A 19,747-nucleotide genomic window follows, 5' to 3' on the forward strand; every position below is an offset into this window, starting at 1 on the left:
AGCTTCTCTACCGCCCCCCAGGGCGCTGGAAGGGAAGCTGAGGTGGAGATGAGAGACCTTCCAGACCGTGTTGGGCGGGATGGGAAGTGGAAGGGGAGTGAAGGGCTTTGCAAATTGTAGAGGACTCCGCGAATGCCACCTATCGATGAGTCAGTGAACAAGCATTTATTAAGCGCCTACTGCTGTGCCAGCGCTTTGCTAAGCTCTAGGGATACAAAGAAAGCCAATACCCCCATCCCACAGTTCCAGCTCATGGGAGCTCACAGTCTAATGCAAATAACTATGTACACGCAAGCTGTGTACAGGTTAAATTAGGGATAATCTCAGTACCAGCAACTGAGGAGATTCTGACACTGCTGGAGCCTCACAGTCATGAGATAAAGTACTTTATAAACCTAAAAGCGCAACTATTGTTGGGGTGAAATGTGACAATCTCTAAGATTGCAAAGGCCGACAGTCTCAGCTCTAGACCTGTGAATAAAGCAGTGAGATGATACGACCTTGAGGATTTGGGGGACGCTGATGATGGCGGGAGCATTGTGATAATTAAGGAAAGTGTTGACTGGAAAACGGGGCTCCGTCTCAGGAACAGAATTTTTTTTTTTTAAATCATCTGTAATTGAGCAAATTCCCGCTACCAATGCAGATACTTACATCTAATAAGATGAGGATACTTTGCAACATAAAGTCAGAGAATTACTGAGCAGCTGAGCTGAAACAAGTGTGACTGTGCCCAGGAGTCATATAGCCAGTATGCGTCAGAACGTGTACAGACTTTAATGACTATTCACTGCTACCTTTGCATAGTGATAATTAAGCTGAAGTGAGAGAGGGGAGGTAACTCAGAACGTGAAGCTTGGAAAGCTCAGGAGATATATGATAATGACCAAGGGGTAAAATGAACTAAGATTAGGGGATTAGAGTGTTGACTACCTTGTCAACCTCAATTCCTTACTCTCCCCAAACCCCAATCACTTGACAAGCCTTGATTTTTACCCCTATAACAATCTCCTACATCAATCCTCTTATTTTTACCCACACCACAACCACTCTTAGTTCCTCATCATCTGTTACATGAGCTACTGAAATAACTTGCTGATTTGTCTCCCTTGCCTCGTGTCTCTCCCCTCTCGGGTTCATCCTACACATAGTTGCCAAAGTGGTTCAGGGGTCTGACCATTTCATTCCTCTGATCTAAAAGCTCCAATGACTCCCTGTTACCTCTAGTATAATATACAAATTTTACTGTCATATACAAAACAGTTTGGCATTTAAAATCTTTCACAATCTGGCTCTAGCCTACAGTTCCAAATTTACTGCATGTTACTACTTTTCACATGTCCTGCCAAATGGACATGATCTTCTTCACAAAATTCTACCTCCTGCCTCAGTGGCTTCAAACAGCCTTTTTCTCATCCCTGGAATTCACTCTCATCTGTGCCTTGGTAAGGAATTAAGAGGAAGAAATGGGCAATGAAGGCCTGGTTGTCAAGAACATGCTTTGCCTGCTGTAATCACCTGAGTGGATGCCTGGTGAGCCAGCTTTTGGGCATCTGTAATGGAAGCCCCTCCTCTCCAAATCCTGTGTAGATATTCTATGACTACTCTCTTTTTACTGTATGATGATGAAAATCAAAATTTTGATTTGATGCTGAGCCAGAACTTGGTGTTCATACAAAAGGTACTATCTGGCCAAATTGATCTTTTTCTTTCCCTGATGATAAGCAAAGAAGAAGAATTGCCTTGGGAGTCCTGGCTTAATGGCAGCTCCAGGTGCTGGAGATTGCTAACCTTCAGCCTCACCTGGAGCTTCCAAGAAGCCAGGAGCACATCTATCTTTAGTGTGTCTATTTTTTCCTGCTCTCAGGTGAAAAATACCAGATGGCTGTACCTTTTTTTTTTTGGAGGGGGGAAGGCAAGTCGAGGTCACACAGCTAGTGTCAAGTGTCTGAGGCCAGAGGCTACCACCTTTTGAGCAAGTCACCAAAGATCTAGATACTGGAGTCAATATCATAATTTGATGGTATTTGAGCCAGATGAAATGCTAGTATTGTCCTGAGGGGCAGCCTGCCTGACTCAGCCTGATCAGTGGATTAACTCAGAATTGCCCATCCTTCTACAGCAAGGGAGTGATTAGAACAGTGACTATGACAAATTTAGAAATAAATTTAGTGGGGGTGAATGCTGAATAGCAATAATTTTGAGTTTGAATTCATTCTCCCCAAGGACTGAGGTGATAGGAGGAGGAATATGCCTCCTTAGGGTTATAAGAAGGGTTCCTCTGGTGTTTGGGGGGAAATGTTAAATAAATTATGTTCATTGTTATCTTCTCAGGAAATAAGTCCTTTGTTAAAAACTGATGCTACCTAGTTAAATGATACCAGGATGCTAATAACTAGGTCAATCAGTGAAAAAGGGAAGATGTTCATTGTAACTGGCCATTGATAGGGAGAGAAACACCCAGAATGAGGGTTTAAGCTGATAACATTTTAGAAGAACTTTATTTCCTTTTAGAGTAGCCCTAGAACTCTGAAGCAGATGTTAGCTAGATGTTCTTGGGAACCCCCCTCACCAGTGAGAATGAGAGTTGGAATAAGAACACCCAGAGGCTTTTTATATGGGCTATACCTCTTAGAATATCAAAGCACAGCTCGAAAGCTACCTTCTACATGAAATTTTTCTTAGTGGCAGCCAAGTGATGCACTGGATAAACAATGGACCTGGAGTTGCAAATCCAGCCTCTAACACTACTAAGTTGTGTGACCCTAGGTAAATCACTTAACCACTATCTGCCTCAGTTTCTTCATCTGTAAAATGGGGATAGTAGCAAAGTGGCAAACATATAATTAGCAATAAATGCTTTATTTTTCCCCCCTTCAAGCTTCTGGTGTTCCCTCTCTATTACCTATTTACTTATTCAAAATATGTGTCCTGATAAGAATGTAAACTACTTAAGGGCAGAGTTTCATTTTTTTCTCTCTGAAACCTAGCACACATAACAGATTATGTGTGTGTTTATGTATACACACATATATGTGTGTACATATATATGACACTTAAATGCTCGGTTAATTTGTGATAATGTGGCAAGGAATAAGTGGGATAGAATATGAAAGAATACACAGGCACAGCTGGGGAACTTTATGATAATGAGGCAAGGCTTAAAATATAAAAATTATTGGGTTTGGCACAGTAATGGAGTGCACATAACAAATGTTAGTAAGGATTTATTTGCCTGAATTCTTGCACATCTAATCAAAAGAGTTTAAAACTAATATAAGGGAAGGGAAGTAGTGCCTCCCTACTTCAGTTGAATCACAGAAGGCCCAGAATGTATAAATTTACACATTTACAAAGTGTAAATAAGGTGTTTTAACTGTCAAAGATTCTTTCCTACCCTGGCAGTAACAAGGCCTCTCTGACTAAGTCAAGAAGGGAACAGTCCAATTCTGTATCTGTCAGAGACAGAGAAATTCATTTCAGACAAACAGGGACATAGAGAGATAGTCACTTCAAGGAGCAAGACATCTGTCAATAGAGAGTCATGCTGAAGAGAAAAACTGATCCTGGGAACACATCATGAAGACTCAATGAAGAGAGAAAGGTTTTTCAAGTCTTGTAATACCAGGAGTTGTGAGTTACTTTTGCTACATGTGAATCCTGCAAGTGTGCCTCACTGCTATCATACTCTAAATCTGAGTCCACTCTTCCCTTGGACTTTATGTGTATTTGTGGACAAGTGTACCCCAGGTTTGTAGGAGAATATGGCTGAAAGGACTAATGTCCTTTATGCCTTATTCAGAATAACAGGATGTGTAAAGGGAGACAGAGTAGCATTGTCTAGTATCCATACATACATACATATTTATTGGTGAGGAAATACAGGAGGGAAGCATGGTGGAGAAAGTTCAAAATATATTTTGAGTTTCAATGCACTGTGCTAGGCAATAGGATAAAAATTTAGAAAAGTGAAACAGAACCTGTCCTTAAGAAGCTTACGTTCCAAACAAGGGATACAACATCCATGGAAATAGTAGCAAAGGCAAGGAATTTTGGACTAGGCAGTCACAGGATAAGAGTAAAAACATAAAATAGGAGCTTACCATGCAATAACGTTTAGGTGCTGACAAATGGCGACAAATAGAATAATAATCTCGTTGTGTGCTATGGACCATTGGAACAGAAAGATTAGAAATATAAAGAGTAGTGTTCCCTAGGATGGCCAGGTCGAGTAAGAGCACCAGCTCCAGTGTCAGAATGACCTGGGGATCAAATCTGGGCTCAGATACTTAGCACCACATCCAGAAATAACTGGCCGTGTGACCTTGAGCAAGTTATTTAATCCCGATTGCTTAAAAAAAAAAAAAGAGTAGTGTTCCCATCCACAGTAACTTCTGCTTTATAATGGCAGGAATGTTTGTTGAAATAGCTACTAGATATGCTATATCTGCATGAACCACTAGATGGCAATCCAAGGTCAGGCTGCCTGGCCTCCCTGTGCCAGAAAGAACCTCACCACTCAGGTCCTGGGTATCCTTTAGGCTGCTCTACACATAGGCTGATAGTCTCCCCTCTCAAACCCCTATCCTTGTTCCACAAACCCCTATCCTTGTTCCAAGCCAGATTAGTTTAACATAAGTGTATGAATGTATTCCTGACAATAATTTGTAGTTTTTGGCTCAGGTTCATAAATAAAACACTGATGACCGTCAGAGAACTTGCATTCATTCATTCTAACGGGGGAAGGAATTCAGGGAATTTATCCCCATCTTATTGACATTCAAACCAACTTCCCAACTTCCAGTGACTTGCTAAGATTGCTTGCTTATATACATTAGGATGTAATTACTGAATAAAATCTGCAAGTAGATTTAAAATATCAGCTGCTCCTATAAAGTTTGTAACTTTGACTTCCTCTATCCACAATTCTTTGCACCTGGGAATCCATACTCAAAGACCATAATCATAGGGTACCAATTCTCAAACTGTTGGAGGACTGATCCCTTATTGATCAATTCCCTAAGTGATAGGAAATTTGTCCTCAAAGGTAGAAGGGTGCTGGATGGTCATGATCATTACATTAGCCTCCTATCATCTGGCTGGACCATTAATGACCATTTGAATGAATTCCTTTGTGAGATCTTTTTTTTCCTTAAGCTTTTACTTTGAAGATACAGAAAACAGATTTTTTTTTTTCTATTTGGGGGGGTGGGACAGCAGGGCAATTGGGGTTAAGTGACTTGCCCAAGGTCACATGGCTAGTGTTAAGTGTCTGAGGCCAAATTTGAACTCAGGTCCTCCTGACTCCAGGGCTGGTAATCTATTCACTGTGCCACCTAGATGCCCCAGAACAAACAGTTCTACCCGACCCCTTAGGGATATATCCCCCCACACACACCCAGGTTGATCTGGGGAAAACAGACTCAGATTTAACACAATTGATGCATAGCATTAGTTCTACCAAATTTACACATCCCTGTAGGTAAGTCCTGAAGGCTGGCTGCAAAACCCAGCTTGAACTAAACTTCTGGACTCTCAGAACATTAGACTCAATTTCTTGCCATTTTGAAGCTCATAAGGTCATAACCTCCAACTTCTTTCACATAAAATGACAGAACAAATAGTGACACAAACAAAAGGAGAAGTCCTAAGACCTTATAAAATTATCTTTCACTTGATGTCATTAGCCAGGAAGTGAGCTAAAGAAGTCAAATCAAGATTGCTTCTAGATTGTGCCCTCACTGTCCTTCAGTCAGCTAGATGAAGCATTGCAGAATATATCACCTACTGAATGTTGCCATTTCTCTACCCTTGTACTTGACCTCTCAGAAGCTTTTGACTCTATTGTACATTTACTGCTCTCTCTCTCTCTCTCTCTCTCTCTCTCTCTCTCTACTCTATTGTACATTTATTTCTCTCTCTCTCTCTCTCTCCTCCTTTGGCTTTAGTGGTACCACTCTTGTTTTACCTGGTACCTGCCAGATGATGATTCATCTCCTGCCTGAAAAACTGTGTGTATACTCAGGGTAGAAACAGTGATCTAGACATGTCTTATTTTGTTGTGCCTTTAGAGAGCTTGATATAACTGTAAAGGCCTATAGGTAGACTAGGCATTGCTGAGCTAAAGAAACTATGGGTAAGAGAAATTTCTTTCTCATGGGAAAGAAACTTCTGTCTCTAAACAGAAAATTACAAAGCACCTGATCAATTTGCTATTAATTTTACCTTGCTCAAAATATTCCCCCCACAATCCACTTAGCCACCAACTGATTCTTTCTGCTTTATAAATCCTTATCAATCTCTTGTGACCTCCCAACTAATTTTGTACTATTCTCACTTGATGTTTTGTCTTCCTACTTTTTTGAACTTATAAAAGTTCAGTTTTGCTCTAAAGAAGGAGATTCTTCAAGATACTAAGACTCTGTGCTTCTATTTGAGATGCTACTTCCCTTCATAATGTCTTGGTTAAGTCAGAAATGCAGAGTATTAAGTCAGTTCCTCAATACCAGCTTAGTTCAGGTGATGTTTTAGTGTCTCCTTCCACAAGTTTCCAGCATATTTCTCTTGTATCCTCTTCTGGTGTCTTGTCCATAAAATAACGTGGCCCTATTTTCAATTATTTCTCTCATAGAACATTTATTTGTTAGATATGTGGAGGATGGATTAGAGAGAGGAGAGACCAGGGATGACTTGTGAAGAGTGATGAAAGCCTGACTGTAGGTACAGTCTCTGTGAGAGGAGAGGAAACATATTGGGAGAGATGTAAAGATGGAACCTACAAGTCATTAGAACTTATTTATGATTTATTTCCTTATTTATGCTAAGGTAGGGAAAAAAAGTGAAGAGTGATTACAAGGTTGCAAACTTGGTTAACTAGAATGATGGTCATGTCCTCAACAGGAATAAAAATTTCAGAAAAAAGAATAAGTTTGCGGGGAATATTGAGATCTATTTTTGATATTTTGAGTTTGAGATATCAATGGGCTAGTCATAAGAAAATGTCCAATGGTGATGTGGGATGGGGAGTTCAGGAAAAATATTAAGACTGAACATATACATTTAGGAGTCAACTTTATTGAGAAAATATTTGAACTATGGCTAATGAGATCACAGAGAGAGCACACAAAGAAATATATAAAAGATGGACCCTTTGGTGGCAAGAAATGGATGATAATTCAGCAAAAGATGTTGAGGAACAAGTAGTTGGGTACCAGGAAAAGCAATAGAGTAATGTCACTGAATCCTGAGAAGACTCAAATGAACTGATGCAAAGAGAAATGAGCAGAACCAAGAGAACATTGTACACAGGAACAGTAATATTTTACAATGATCAACTGTGAATGACTTAGCTATCCTCAGCAATACAATGATACAAGACAATTCTACAGGACTTATGATGAAAAATGCTATCCACCTCCAGAGAAAGATCTAACAGAGTCTAAATTCAGATTGAAAAATACTTTTAAAACTTTTTTTAATTCTTGAGTTTTTTGGTCTGTGTTTTCTTTTGCAACATGGCTAATATGGAAATGTTTGCATGATTACATATGTCCAGTCTATATCAAATTGTCTCCCCAGGAAGGGATTGAGGATGGGGAAGGAGGAAGGGAGAGAATTTGGGACTCAAAATTTTAAAGAACAAATGTTTAAAAATTTGACTTACATGTAATTGAGGAAAAAAATAAAATGACTAGAAAAAGAAAGGGAAAAAAAGCATTTCAGCAAAAAAAAAATCATACTGTGTCTTTTACATACAAGTAAAATTGTTATTTTTTTCTAAGAAAGGGGTGGGGGTATACATGGGATGTCTGTAGGCAGCAAGGGGGAGCCAGTAGATAAAAAGAGACAAAATGAGAGACTGAAGCAAAGTAAGAGAGAATGGGGTATGATGTAGATAAGTTTTGCAATGACAAATAAGGGAGAAGAAGAAAATGACATATTATCTAAAACTTTTCAGTAATGTGAAGTTATCTACTGGGAATGAGGGGAGATAGTTGATGTAGGAGACTTAAGAAGTTTTTTAATAGTTGCTGTGGTGAGTGATATTCAACTAGGAAAGAATAAAAGGATTATTATGAATCAATGAGAGCCCAGTGTAATGCCAAGCAAAGGCAACTCCCCAAGGTTCAAAATACCAGCATAGCTGCTCCACATTTTATTCAATGACAAATTAAGAACAGAGAAAATCAAAATATAGCATAATTCAAAACACAACATTCACCAAGTGTAATTCAATAATTTCCAAGTACTACTCCACCCCTGGACATTACATTCATTTAGTCAATCACAAAGTCCCTCTTCTCAAATGGAGATTAGTTTCCAATCATAAGCAAAGTACATTCATTTGGTCAGTCACAGAGCACAAAAAGGTAAAAAATTTCCCACCCTTGGATCACAACTGAATAGGCCATCTACCCCAGAGTTACAACAAGCTTAAGCACAGCATTTAATACCCAAAGAGAGGTCTTTTCTTCATCTTGCCCTGAGGCAAGTTCTCAGCAATCTTTGTTCCTGGGGAGACAAAGCTTAGCAAGGCCACAAGATACATTGCCAGTGTCCTCATTAATTCATTCTCTGTCTGCAGAACAGTCCTAGGACCCTGAAAACATTAGCAAAACCCTCTTCCAGGATTTCTGTAAACATACAACAAGAAAATCTTTCTTCAGGGCTTCTGAACCAACAGCAAGGTTCCAGAACCTCTGCAACAACAGCACTGTCCTTCACCAGTGGACGAATCTGGCAAAACAACATCAAAACAGACAAAGTACCAGCATAACAGCCATGTCTCCTCAGTCCTTGGCAGGTCTGGGTGGCAGCTCTCAAAAGTCCTGGGCAGTTCAAACTGGCCCTCAGCAATCCTCTCTGTCTCTCTGCCTCCACGATGCTGCTTCCAAAAAAAAAAATTCTTCTGCCTCTCTCTCAGCTTGTGCCTCTCTAAATTCACATCACCAGCTCCTCCCAGTTCAGCCCTCTCTTTTCATGTCAACAAGTCCATCCCACAAGTGGGATTCACAAGCTCTGGGTTTTAACACAATCAATCCAAACATCAAGCCAATACAGTGGGATCTTTAAATTCCATTACTATTACACCCAGTTGAAATCAGATAAACATAAATTTATAGTTAAACCATTTGAGACAGTTGTGTGATTTTCATCAGTAGAGATCAAACTTTGGGTAAGAGTGGAGATGGGAGTTGTTTGGGGGAGATGGGGTAATCTAGGGGTGGCAATTGGCAAGGTGTATCAGCAGGAAGGAGATGTCAAGGCATTCAAAAGCAGAGTCAGTGTATGGTTGAAATGGTTAAGACTATGAAGGGAATAAAGTAAAGTCAGAGCAAATGTAATGGATTGGTAGAAGAGGGAGGGGTAAAGAGACTAGAGGTTTGAATGAAGACAGAAAGCCATTGGAGGGAGAAAAGAAAAGACAGAGAAGATCTTCAGAGTTCAAAATCATGGTGGCACCACAGTTATGTTTAATAGTGATGTTGAAAATGATCACTGTGTGTATAGGAGGTTGGGTCTTCTCTGTTAAAGAAGTTGAAAAGCTGATAAACTGGGAGACTGAGGTGTTTAAAAGAACATTATCATGTATATTGAAGTCCAGCAATATTAGAATAGTAATCATGGTGAAGAGAAAGACTGAACCAGATACTAAATTCTTTGACAAAAGACATAGAATGAATTAGAAGCTGGTGGATTTCATAGAGCATTAAATTTGGAGTCAAGGTAGACCTGTGTTCAAATCCTGCCTCAGGTGCTTATTACCTCTGTTTCCCTGAGAAAATAACCTCTCTTAGCCATATTTCTCTCACAAATAGCACCACCTCATAGAATAAGAATCAGATGAGGTAACCTATATAAAGCACTTTGTGAACAAAATGCTATATAAATGTGATATCTATTATTATTATTATTATTAGGCCAAAGGTCTGGATAGGGTGATACAGACAGATGGAATGGATTTCAAAGCTGGGAAGGTTTCTAAGTGATGGAAGCAGTTTGTAAGTAGCAGTGAAAAACAAGTATGCCTTTCCTCTTCTTGATGCATTCATTGTGAAAATTAGCATGAGAGGAGTAACCAGTATTAGAAAAAGTGACCTGTGGGGCAGCTAGGTGGTGCAGTGAATAGAGCGTTGACCCTGGAGTGAGGAGGACCTGAGTTCAAATCAGACCTCGGACCACTTGACACACTTACTTGCCATGTGACCTTGGGCGTCAGTTGACCCGAATTGTCCTGCCCTCTCTTCTCCAAAAAAACAACAGCAAAAAGTAAAGAAAAAGTGATCAATCAACAAGCACATATTAAGCACCTAATATTTGCTTAACACTGCTCTAGGGAGCAAGAATACAAAAACAATAATGAAGTAGTCCCTGCTCTCGAGGTAATACATTTTATTAAAGCTATAGTGTCTTATGGACAGAGCTAGGTTTCCATTAGTTTCAGAAAATCAAAACACATGAAAAGGATATCTAACATGAACAGAACTGTATTAGTACAGTGGGAGGTCCACAGGGTATAATGGAATGGGAAGGCAGAGAAGTATGTGGACCAAGAAGGATTAAATCAATAAGGATGATGGTTGAGAAGGTTATAGAAGAAGAGAATATTCCTTCATTAAACAGCAACTCTGAATCAAAGGAGAGCAAAAGATTGGAGTTTGCTTACTTCAAGATGGGAGAAGCAGCAATTAATTGGGTTATCCAACTTCAAGCGTCCTATGATGATCCTGGGGCTCCCGTGCTAGAATGGCAGCATTTGCTTCCAAGGTCATTCACTCCAAACACAGGGAAGTCAGTGGTGTAAGTGATCAGAGACACCAGATCTACCTTGACTCCAAAAGAGATTCCCTTTGATTCTCTGGGTCAAGAAATCACTGTTGTACAGGTATACTTAGTGACAGCCCCGTTCCCAAAGTGGCAAGGGACAAGACGCACCTGGAATCCATTCCTGATGATCCTCTATGTAGTATCTTTGATGCCCTAAGAGACAGTATCTTTGATGAACTTGCTCAAGACTTCAAATGGATGTGGTTTCTCTTCAGTGAAAGCTTTCTATTGTTTTTGGTTCCCTGAGACTTAAGATCTCTTATTAGTTGAGACCCATGAATCAGCAAATAAAGTCATGGTTATTGGGTCTCTAGCGACTGGACCAAACTTATACCTAGCACCAGGTCCACAGCTTTATCCTGAAATGCCAGAATATAAAAAGAATTGAATTTGGAATCAAAAAACCTGTGTTGGAATCCAGGCTTGGCACTTACTAGGAGTGTGTGACCTTGGGCAAATCACTTACCTTTAATGGTATCATTTCCTCATTTGTAAAATGAGAGGAGTTGGATTAAATGACCTCTGCAGTTCTTACACCTTTAAATGTAGAAACATAAGCCAATGATACTTTTGATGCACTGAGACTTGGGGTTTCTTATCAATGTAATAGGTTTTGTATTGCCATATGGACTATAGAGGATTCTGATCTAGAGGTCATCTGGTCCAATTTACAGATGAGGAAACCAATTTCCAGAGGCATGCAAGTATTATTTTCTCCATTTTACAGATGACAAAACTAATAATCTGAGAGTTCAAATTACCCATAATCATACAGCTATGAAATTCTGAGGCAGAATTCAACCCCTGGTACCTACACATTTGGCTATACCAGGCTGCTTTTCTTACCTCCTTTGTAGTGAAAGTAAAAAAAAAAAGTGCTTTGAACCTAGTAGGGGAAGGTCTTCTAAGAACCTGAACTTTTCTCCCAGAACCACTTAGTTCCTGAAGTATTTTGTGTATTGTTTGCTTGGGTGCTTAGGGAGATTAGTTGGGTTAAGATATTTGTAACGAAGGGAATTAAAATGGGGCCTTCATATATCTCTCCCATCCCTATTTACAAAACATTCACAATGTTTTCATCATACAGGTTATGATATGTAGCGACCTGAACCAGGCAAAAGATTGTTCATTGTAGAAAATAATAAAACCAAAGCAGCCAGGTTGAATAGGAAGTTAAGTTCCTTAACAACAAATCAGTAAAGAATGTTGTTTTTGTTGTATAGCCTCACACATTACCTTGAATATGGTAAGCACTTAATGTTTAATGATTGAATGGGTTTCATCTGAGACACGTAAGTAGTATTGTGATGTGGAATACTTTTCTTGTGGTGGGATTTCTCCCCAAGGAAGGATATGGCCAGGGTTAGATGCTTTCTAGCTGTTGGTGGAGAAGTCAGGGAAGCTAGGTAAAATAGCACCGTAATAGTTCAGGCAAAAGATGATAAAGCCCTGAACTAGGCAGGTGGTCATAGGGTGAAAAGGAGGGGAAGGATTTCTGTTTTACTGCTTTCCAAGGAGTTTTCTTGCTCTCAAGTTTTGTTTTATGGACGTGTATTTATGTTTATTCAACAGGTACATATCTATGCATGTACTTACCTATGATAAATAAATACAGGTTAATTTTTGAAGGGAAAGAACACTAATGGGGGTGGGGGGGGGAAGTAAGGAATCAACAAATATTTCCAATAGGAGATAGCATCTGAGTTAAAGCTTAAAGAAAGTTAAGAATTTTTTGAGAGTCTTATTGATGAGTTTTGGTTTTACATCACAAAAATTTATGTATTCCCCACTCCACTAGAGATCAAAACCAAAGCTAAGAATTCTAAGAGGTGGCCCTAAGGAGGGAGCGATAATAACTGATATTTACAAAGCTTATATTTGATGTTCACAACAACCCTATTATTACAGATTATATTTCCATTTTGCAGAGAGGAAAATAAGGATCAAAGAGGTTAAGTGATTTATTTGCCTATGGTCACAATTAACGTGAGAATGGGATTCTAAACTATGACTCTTCTTACTCCAGAACCAGCACTATCTCCACATTACTTACCTATACATTAATCTTCCTTATGCATAACTTGGATCAGATTACCCCACTGAGAAAACATTAGCTTCACTATTGCCTACAGATTCTAACCTTAACTATTTAAAATGACACTCATGGCCTGTCACTACTTAACTCCAGTCTATTTTTCTAGCCTCAGCTCTCTTTCCCATATCTTTTGCTCTAGTGAAACAGGACTACACATAGTCTGAATAGTCTAGCATTTTTCTACCTTTGTAGAAAAACTCTGTTAACACGGTTCCTTACTCTTATAATGTTCTTCCCACTCTCTCATCCTTCCCTCCCAATTTCTGATTGTAAAGATCCTACCAATCCTACCTCTTCTGATGTCACTTTCTCCATGAACCCTTCTCTAAGCCAAGTAGCAGAAAGTACTCTCCTCTGATTCACTGTGACACTCTGCCTTATTGTGTTTAGTGTGTTATGTTTTGTATTGAAGTCAGTTGGGTCTCTCTTATCTCCCTGATGAAACCAGTAGGTCTTTGACCACAGGGGCAGTCTTACACATACTTTCATCTCTGACCACCTGCCTAGCATGGTACATATACCTATATGTACTATATTTGCTAAAGGTAAATTGAATGGAATTGAGGTACTCAATAATAAATAAATAGGCATTTATATATTGTGGCCCAATAACCTAGAAACTGAGCAGCAAAGTGATGCAGTGGATATAGTCTGGGCTTGAAGTCAGAAAGACTCATCTTCTTGAGTTCAAATCTAGCCTAAGACACTTACTACTTATGTGACCCTGGACAAGTCACTTAACCCAATTTGCCTTGGTCTCCTCATCTGTAAAATGAGCTGGAGAAGAAGATGGCAAACCACTCCGGTATCTTTGCCAAGAAAACCCAAAATGGGGTCATGACAACTGCAACAACTGAACAACAACAAAACTTAGAAACTACAAGAGATTACATAGGTGAGAAGGATCTGAGAACCAGGAACTGAGGACAAGATAAATACTTAGGCCCATGAGAAAAACAGTTGCTCAGTGTCCTGAGGATTCTCTTATCCAGGTCTTTTCCCTGTAAGACTACACTATAGACTCTGCTCCCTCTGCTCTTGTGTACAAAGCAGCCTGTATGCTGGGGGTGGGGGTGGGGTGGGGGTGGGGCTAGTGGTTCTCTATCACACAGAGAGGCACTGTGATATAATGGAAAGAACACTGAACAAGGGCATTAAGATTCTAGTTTGGAACTAGAAACAATGGGTAGAAGCTTCAAATGTAGATTTCAACTCTATATAAGGAAACATCTCCAAATTTAGAGCTACACAAAAGTGAAACACTGCTTTAAAAGGTGGTGAATTTGCCTTCTTTGGAGTTCTTGGGGATACAGTAGAACAAGGGTTCTTGATATGGGGTTCATTATGTTTGTGTTAAAATATTTTGATAACAATTTCAACATAAATTGGTTTATTTGAATCATAAGTATTTTATTTTAGGTATTTAAAAACATTATTCTGTGAAGGGGTTTAATGGCTTCACTAGACTGCCAGAGGTCTATGACACAGAAAAGATTAAGAATCCCTCTTCTGGAGGATTCTTGTTTAGGTATGGGTTGGACAAGATGGTCTTTTCAAGTCTCTGTTAACTTAAAATTTGTTAAAAAAAAAAAAATACTGTGCATCTTTTCTTTGCCAAGGGTGACCTGTATGACCTTGGACAAATTACTGTACATCTATGGACTAGTTTCTTCATCTGCAAAGGAAAAATGGTAGACTAAATTATCTCCTAAGTTCCCTTCAAGTTTTAGATCCTGCCTGTCATTCCAAATCCTGGTTTTGACAATAATTAGCTCTGTGATCTTGGGCCAATCCTATCATCTATGTAGACCTGTTTCCTCCTCTACAAAGAATAATGCTCTATATTTAAAAGTTGTTGGAGGTGGGGTGAGGAAATCATGTAAGTTAATGGCTATGAAAAAACTTTATAAATGTAAGGAATTCTTTTCATTACACAATTCTATGATGTCTCCTTGTGGTCAACTTTGGAGTTACATTTTCCCCGACCCAGGTCACAGCTTCAGTGCCTTTCTTGCCCTGTCTTGTCCTTTGTCCATTTTCTCTAGCTTTCTCTCATAACAACCCCCTCTCCTAGCCTTAAGCTAAGCATCTTTCCCTCCCTCTCCTGGAATCTAACTCTTCTCACTCTCTGCATGTACATAGCCAACCCATGTCCCCCTCAGTTTAGAAAGCCAAGTTCCCCAGCCTGAACAAAGATGCACACACACTATCTGGTTTCTCATCACACATTTATTTATTGTACATTTTCACAATCTGGATTTGCCACAGAATTGGGGGCACTGAAAGGGGTAGGGTAGGGATAGGGAATGGGGGGGGTCTAAAACAAAGCCCCACCCCCACATCTCCACCACCCCCAACCCATTAGGCAGCTCTCCTTCTCCTCAACCTCCCAGAAAGTGGAATGGGGAAACATGGAGATTTAGTGGCAAGTAAAAGGACTATATCCTCCCCTCCACATTCCCCACAAATTGTGCCATTTAAAGAGACTTTTTGACCCTCCTCTTTCAATCACCAACTCCCCTCAGTCTAGACGACCTCACAGGAACCATTCCCTTCTTCCCTTGGGGAGAGGAAGGGATAAAATGTCTCCTCCTCCCCCAACAACACATTCTGGCAGTGACTATTTCCCCCTTCCTTGAATTCAGGGGGGCATCCAAAGGAGGTGGGCAATGACAGGACTTTGCAAACCCTCCCTGGAACCCCAGGGTGGGCTATCAGCTCTGTTCCCCACAAGGAGGTGGCTCAGAGGGGAGGAGGTCCATGGAGGACTTGTGAGGTGTTCCTCAGCCCCCTTACCAGACTCCCCACGGCAGTGACAGCCCCTTTTGGCTGGTGGCCTCCCCTCCTAGATAAGAATCGGAATGTAGCAGGGTTCCCCAATTCATCCCAGCTGGGGTGGGAGAGGCAGGTGAGGGGGACCCTTTTGAAAATGTCAGTGAGACCCCCTACCAAATATGGGGAGTAGGAATGTGGAGACCCCCAAGTGGCAGAATTATTGGTCCATCAAAACATTTAACTTTAAGACACTTACATACCAGCTGTGGGGTTGAGAGTTGGGGAGGCATTTATGGGAAGGAGGAATTGGGAAAGGATGATGACAGACAAGAGTTAGAAGGAAATGGATGGTGAAAAAAAATGGAATGGGGAGGCCACAGGCCCCCATGTGTTAAAAGCAAAGAACCCCTCACTTATGTAAATGACGTGCAAATAAGGGTAAAATTGGAGGGACCCATAGGTGTGTTTAGCAAATAAAAGGAGACCCAATACAGGTCAGGAGGCAGGAATGACTGAAAAGCAAACCAAAAAGGGTGTGGTTATGTAAATGACATGCTAATTCAAATGCTCAGAGCTCCCAGGAGATACAGGGGAGGGAAGGTGGCTAAGGAAATCTTTGTCACAGTCCATAATGATTGGATAGTTCATAAATAAGGGGGAGCCCCAGGCTCCTGGGAGGAGAGAGATGGTTGGGAGAGATGAACAGCTAGGACCAGGCAAAAAGGAAGATGGAAGGGGAAGAATAGAGAGAATGTTGCATAGCAAATGCACATGAAGGGACTGTGGGTCAAAAGAAAAGGAAATAAATGAAGAGTTAGGGGAAAGAAAAGGGTGATGGGCAGGGGAGAGAAGTTAAGAACAACCAGAAAAAATCTTCTAGTAATAAAACTACAAACAGACCAAATATATATAATATTATATATGTATAAATAACAGCTGGCTATTTACAAGGGGAGACACACACGCAGACACACTGGAGGTGGGACAGGAGAAGGGACTGGAAGATATGGCTGAGAGAGGGAGAGCCATGGAGGGAAGGGGGCCCTCTCCCGGGCAGGGGCAGCTCCTGCTGTGGGCTTAGGTGCTGAAATAAACTGTGGAGAGACCCAAAGAGTGTTAGGGTCAGATTTGGTCCATATCTCCCCAGCTAGGGGAATTTCTCATCTATACTTAGCCGTCCTCAAGACTGCCCAGCCCCCACCCTCAGATGCCATTTCACAAGCCTTAGTTAGGAGTATAAGTTCTGGGGATGCTGGTGGGACTCAGTGGGGCCCAATGGAAAAGCCTGTTTCTTTTTCCTCCTAGGCCAAAGTATCTGAACCTCCTCCCTCAACTCCCCACTCACCAATGATGAGGATGAGGATGATGGCGCATATCACTCCAAGGATGATCATCATCTGGGAGGGTGGGGTGGAAAGAAGGAAGGGAGGAGGGAAGGAAAGGGGGAAAAAAGGTGAGATGAGAAGGTGGAGAGAGGATAAGGAAAAAAGGAAAAGGGGAAAGGAAGAGAAAAGAAAGATGAAAGGGAGAGTAAGGAGAAAAGAAAAAAGAGAAGAAGGATGGGGTGGGGGTGATAATCAGGTTAGTAGGGGAAAAGGTCATAGCACCAAGCTCTGCCTGCTTCCCACTCTCCAAACCATTTCCTGAAGAACTACAGTACATGTGGGGGGGGAGGGGGAGAAGAACCTTAGTGACCACCTAATATAATATAGCCCCTTCATTTTAAAAAGGAGGAAACAAACCCAGAAAGAAGTGACTCATCCAAGGTCACACAGTTTTAATTCAGTATTGATCAGGCCTAGAGAACACTTTACCCCATTCCCTCAGTCTCCTCTCCTAGTGAACCCACCCTCGAGAACCTCCCTCATGCCCTCCTCAAGCCTCCTTACTTTGAGGTTTTTCCACCAGTATTTACGCTTGAGCTTAGCAGCGCTTGTCTCAAACTGGGAAGCCCCAGCCTGGAGGGCATCTGCACGGTCATCTAGTTCTGATAACTTCTGGTCCCGCTCTAGGACCTTGTCCACATTCACCCGCATGATATCCACCACCTAGACAACGGAGGGCAAGAGTGATGACATGATTATTCTATGGATTCATACAAGCAACATACCAAAGATTTGTCACAAACTATGCCAGGAAAAAGCTTCAAACATCACACAAATAGGACAACCCCCCAAGGACATACATCTGACATATACTGGTACGTAAACCTTAGACTAAGTATAATCTAATGTACAGGAGCTGTCAGACACAGAGTAAATAATACCAGGGACACATGCTTAAAGCATAATGCATACACAGGACCTACCAGAGACACAAAGCAAGAGCATGACAGTAGCATGCCAGATACATGCCTTAGACATACTAGCAGAACTCACTGACACATTGGGTGTAGGTCAGAAACCTCACCTTTACAGGTTAAGGCATAAAACAAACAATGAGACTTACCCACTACCTAAAAACCTCCAATATGCCTAGTCTACAACAGCCCAATACATCAGGCCCAGACCTCGAAGGGTAAAGCAAAGGAGCAACGCCAACTAATTTACCAGGTGGCCAGGTGCATGACAACAGTGACACAGGTCGCTGTCCAACGCTGCTGACACGAAACATTTGTGCCTCTTACCCTAACCTCCCTCCCACCCGGAAAGCTCTATCTCCAGGCATACAGCAGTGAGCTGTCCGTGGTACTGATCACGAGGCAGCCAGTCCTTACCCCCCTTTCTTTCATTTCTCCGCTCACCTCATCCACCTGGGCCTGGGTTTGCTGCAGCCTCCTGTTGCTAGTGAGGTTTGGGGGGGCAGCAGGAGGGCCCCCTTCTCCTGCTGGGGCAGCAGGGGGCATGGCAGTAGCAGGAGCAGACCTAAGGGTGTAAGTGGCAAAAGTGTCTTGACACAAGGACATCCAGCCCTTCACAGAAGACTCTGCCAAGCCTCCCCTCTTCCGAGTCCCCAGATCTCCCCCCCCAAAGAGAAGATCTCAGGCAAGTCCTTCCAGACTCATTCTCTGAGTCTGAGTCTCCTCTCTGGGCCCCCAGTTTCTCCCAGAAGAATGAGGGATTGGGCTCGAGCACTGGGGTAGTGAGACTCCTCACCTCCTCCTCTCAAGGCCCCTGGCAGCCTGGGGACTGGGGGCAGGCCCTTAATCCTCAAACTGAGGGGTGGGGGGTAGGTTGGTGGAGGCTGCCAAGACCAATAAGACTTTGCGGGGCGTCTGGAGCAGGCATGTGAGGCAAAGACGCCAGGGTTCACCGTGCCTGGGCTGGTGACAGGAAATCTCCAGGGGCGGGTCGGGTTGGCTGGGTTCGGGGCGCCCCATCTTGGTCTCTGATCGCACCGCACCGCAGCCCTACAGCCCCCAGGTACCCCTGGGGCCCGGGTATTTTTAGCTCTTCGTCCCCCATTCTCCTGAAGCTCGGATAGCCCCAGCCCAGCCCCTCCTCTAAAAGCAAAAGCGACGCCCCCACGGCCGGCCGAGCTGGAGGGGACAGAATGGACAATGCAGGGACAGGACCGGGCGGCGGCGGCGCAAGTGGCTGCAGCCCAGGGCTCGCACCTCCCTGGGGCACGGCCGAGCCCAACTCCCAGAGGGCGCCCGGGCAACTAGGGTGGGAAAGGCCAGGAGGGCGGCGGCAGCTGCGGGGAGAAGGAAGAAGAGGAGGAGGAGGAAGGAGTGACAGCGGGAGGATGGCTCCGGGCAGTGCACGGGGGCCCACGGTAGCCCCGGGGACGGCGCCAGGCGCCGGGCGGTGCAGACTCACATGGCGGGGGCGGGCGGGCGCGCGGGCGGGCGGGGACAGCAGCGGCGGCAGCTCCGGCTCGCGCTGGCTCCGAATGGTGCTGCCGAGCCTGGGGACGGGAAGATGGCGGCCGCGCGTCACCCACATCCGGGCACCCGTGGGCCAGGCCGGGGGGGGGGGGGGGGGGGGGGGGGGGGGGGGGGACTGGGAGAAGGGGTTGAGGTGCCGCCATGTTGAATGTCCTGCTCCTTCCTTCCCCACCCCCTTCCTAAGATCCTGACCTAGAAGGAGCTCAGGACCCTCTAAAACT

General features: G+C 42.7%; 1 protein-coding gene across 2 annotated transcripts; it reads right to left on the bottom strand.

The window, feature by feature from the left end:
- Positions 1-15,133: 15,133 nt before the first annotated feature.
- On the bottom strand, positions 15,134-19,563 carry VAMP2 (vesicle associated membrane protein 2). 2 transcript variants are annotated; one of them, XM_069104114.1, is made up of 5 exons: positions 19,459-19,563; positions 18,441-18,561; positions 17,587-17,745; positions 17,043-17,094; positions 15,134-16,791 (listed from the first exon to the last, which is right to left on the bottom strand). In XM_069104114.1, coding segments are annotated over exons 1-5 (351 nt in total). In that variant the 5' UTR covers positions 19,461-19,563; the 3' UTR covers positions 15,134-16,774. The 2 variants fall into 2 exon arrangements, with proteins under 2 accessions (XP_068960215.1, XP_068960214.1); XM_069104113.1 differs by lacking the exon at positions 19,459-19,563 and having other exon boundaries at positions 18,441-18,617.
- Between the last annotated feature and the right edge of the window lie 184 nt (positions 19,564-19,747).

Source organism: Petaurus breviceps, unplaced genomic scaffold (assembly GCF_028583685.1).
Source record: "Petaurus breviceps papuanus isolate PSGF00001 unplaced genomic scaffold, PetGlider_PUasm1.0 673, whole genome shotgun sequence".
Lineage (NCBI taxonomy): Eukaryota > Metazoa > Chordata > Mammalia > Diprotodontia > Petauridae > Petaurus > Petaurus breviceps.

Excerpts from the sequence above, each read along its gene's own strand:
- VAMP2 (XM_069104113.1), bottom strand. The coding sequence starts at position 18,602 with ATGTCCTTGTGTCAAGACACTTTTGCCACTTACACCCTTAGGTCTGCT. Across the intron at positions 17,746-18,440 it reads CCCAGGCCCAGGTGGATGAG|GTGGTGGATATCATGCGGGT; the intron begins GTGAGCGGAGAA and ends TCCGTTGTCTAG. Across the intron at positions 17,095-17,586 it reads ACTGGTGGAAAAACCTCAAA|ATGATGATCATCCTTGGAGT; the intron begins GTAAGGAGGCTT and ends CCACCCTCCCAG.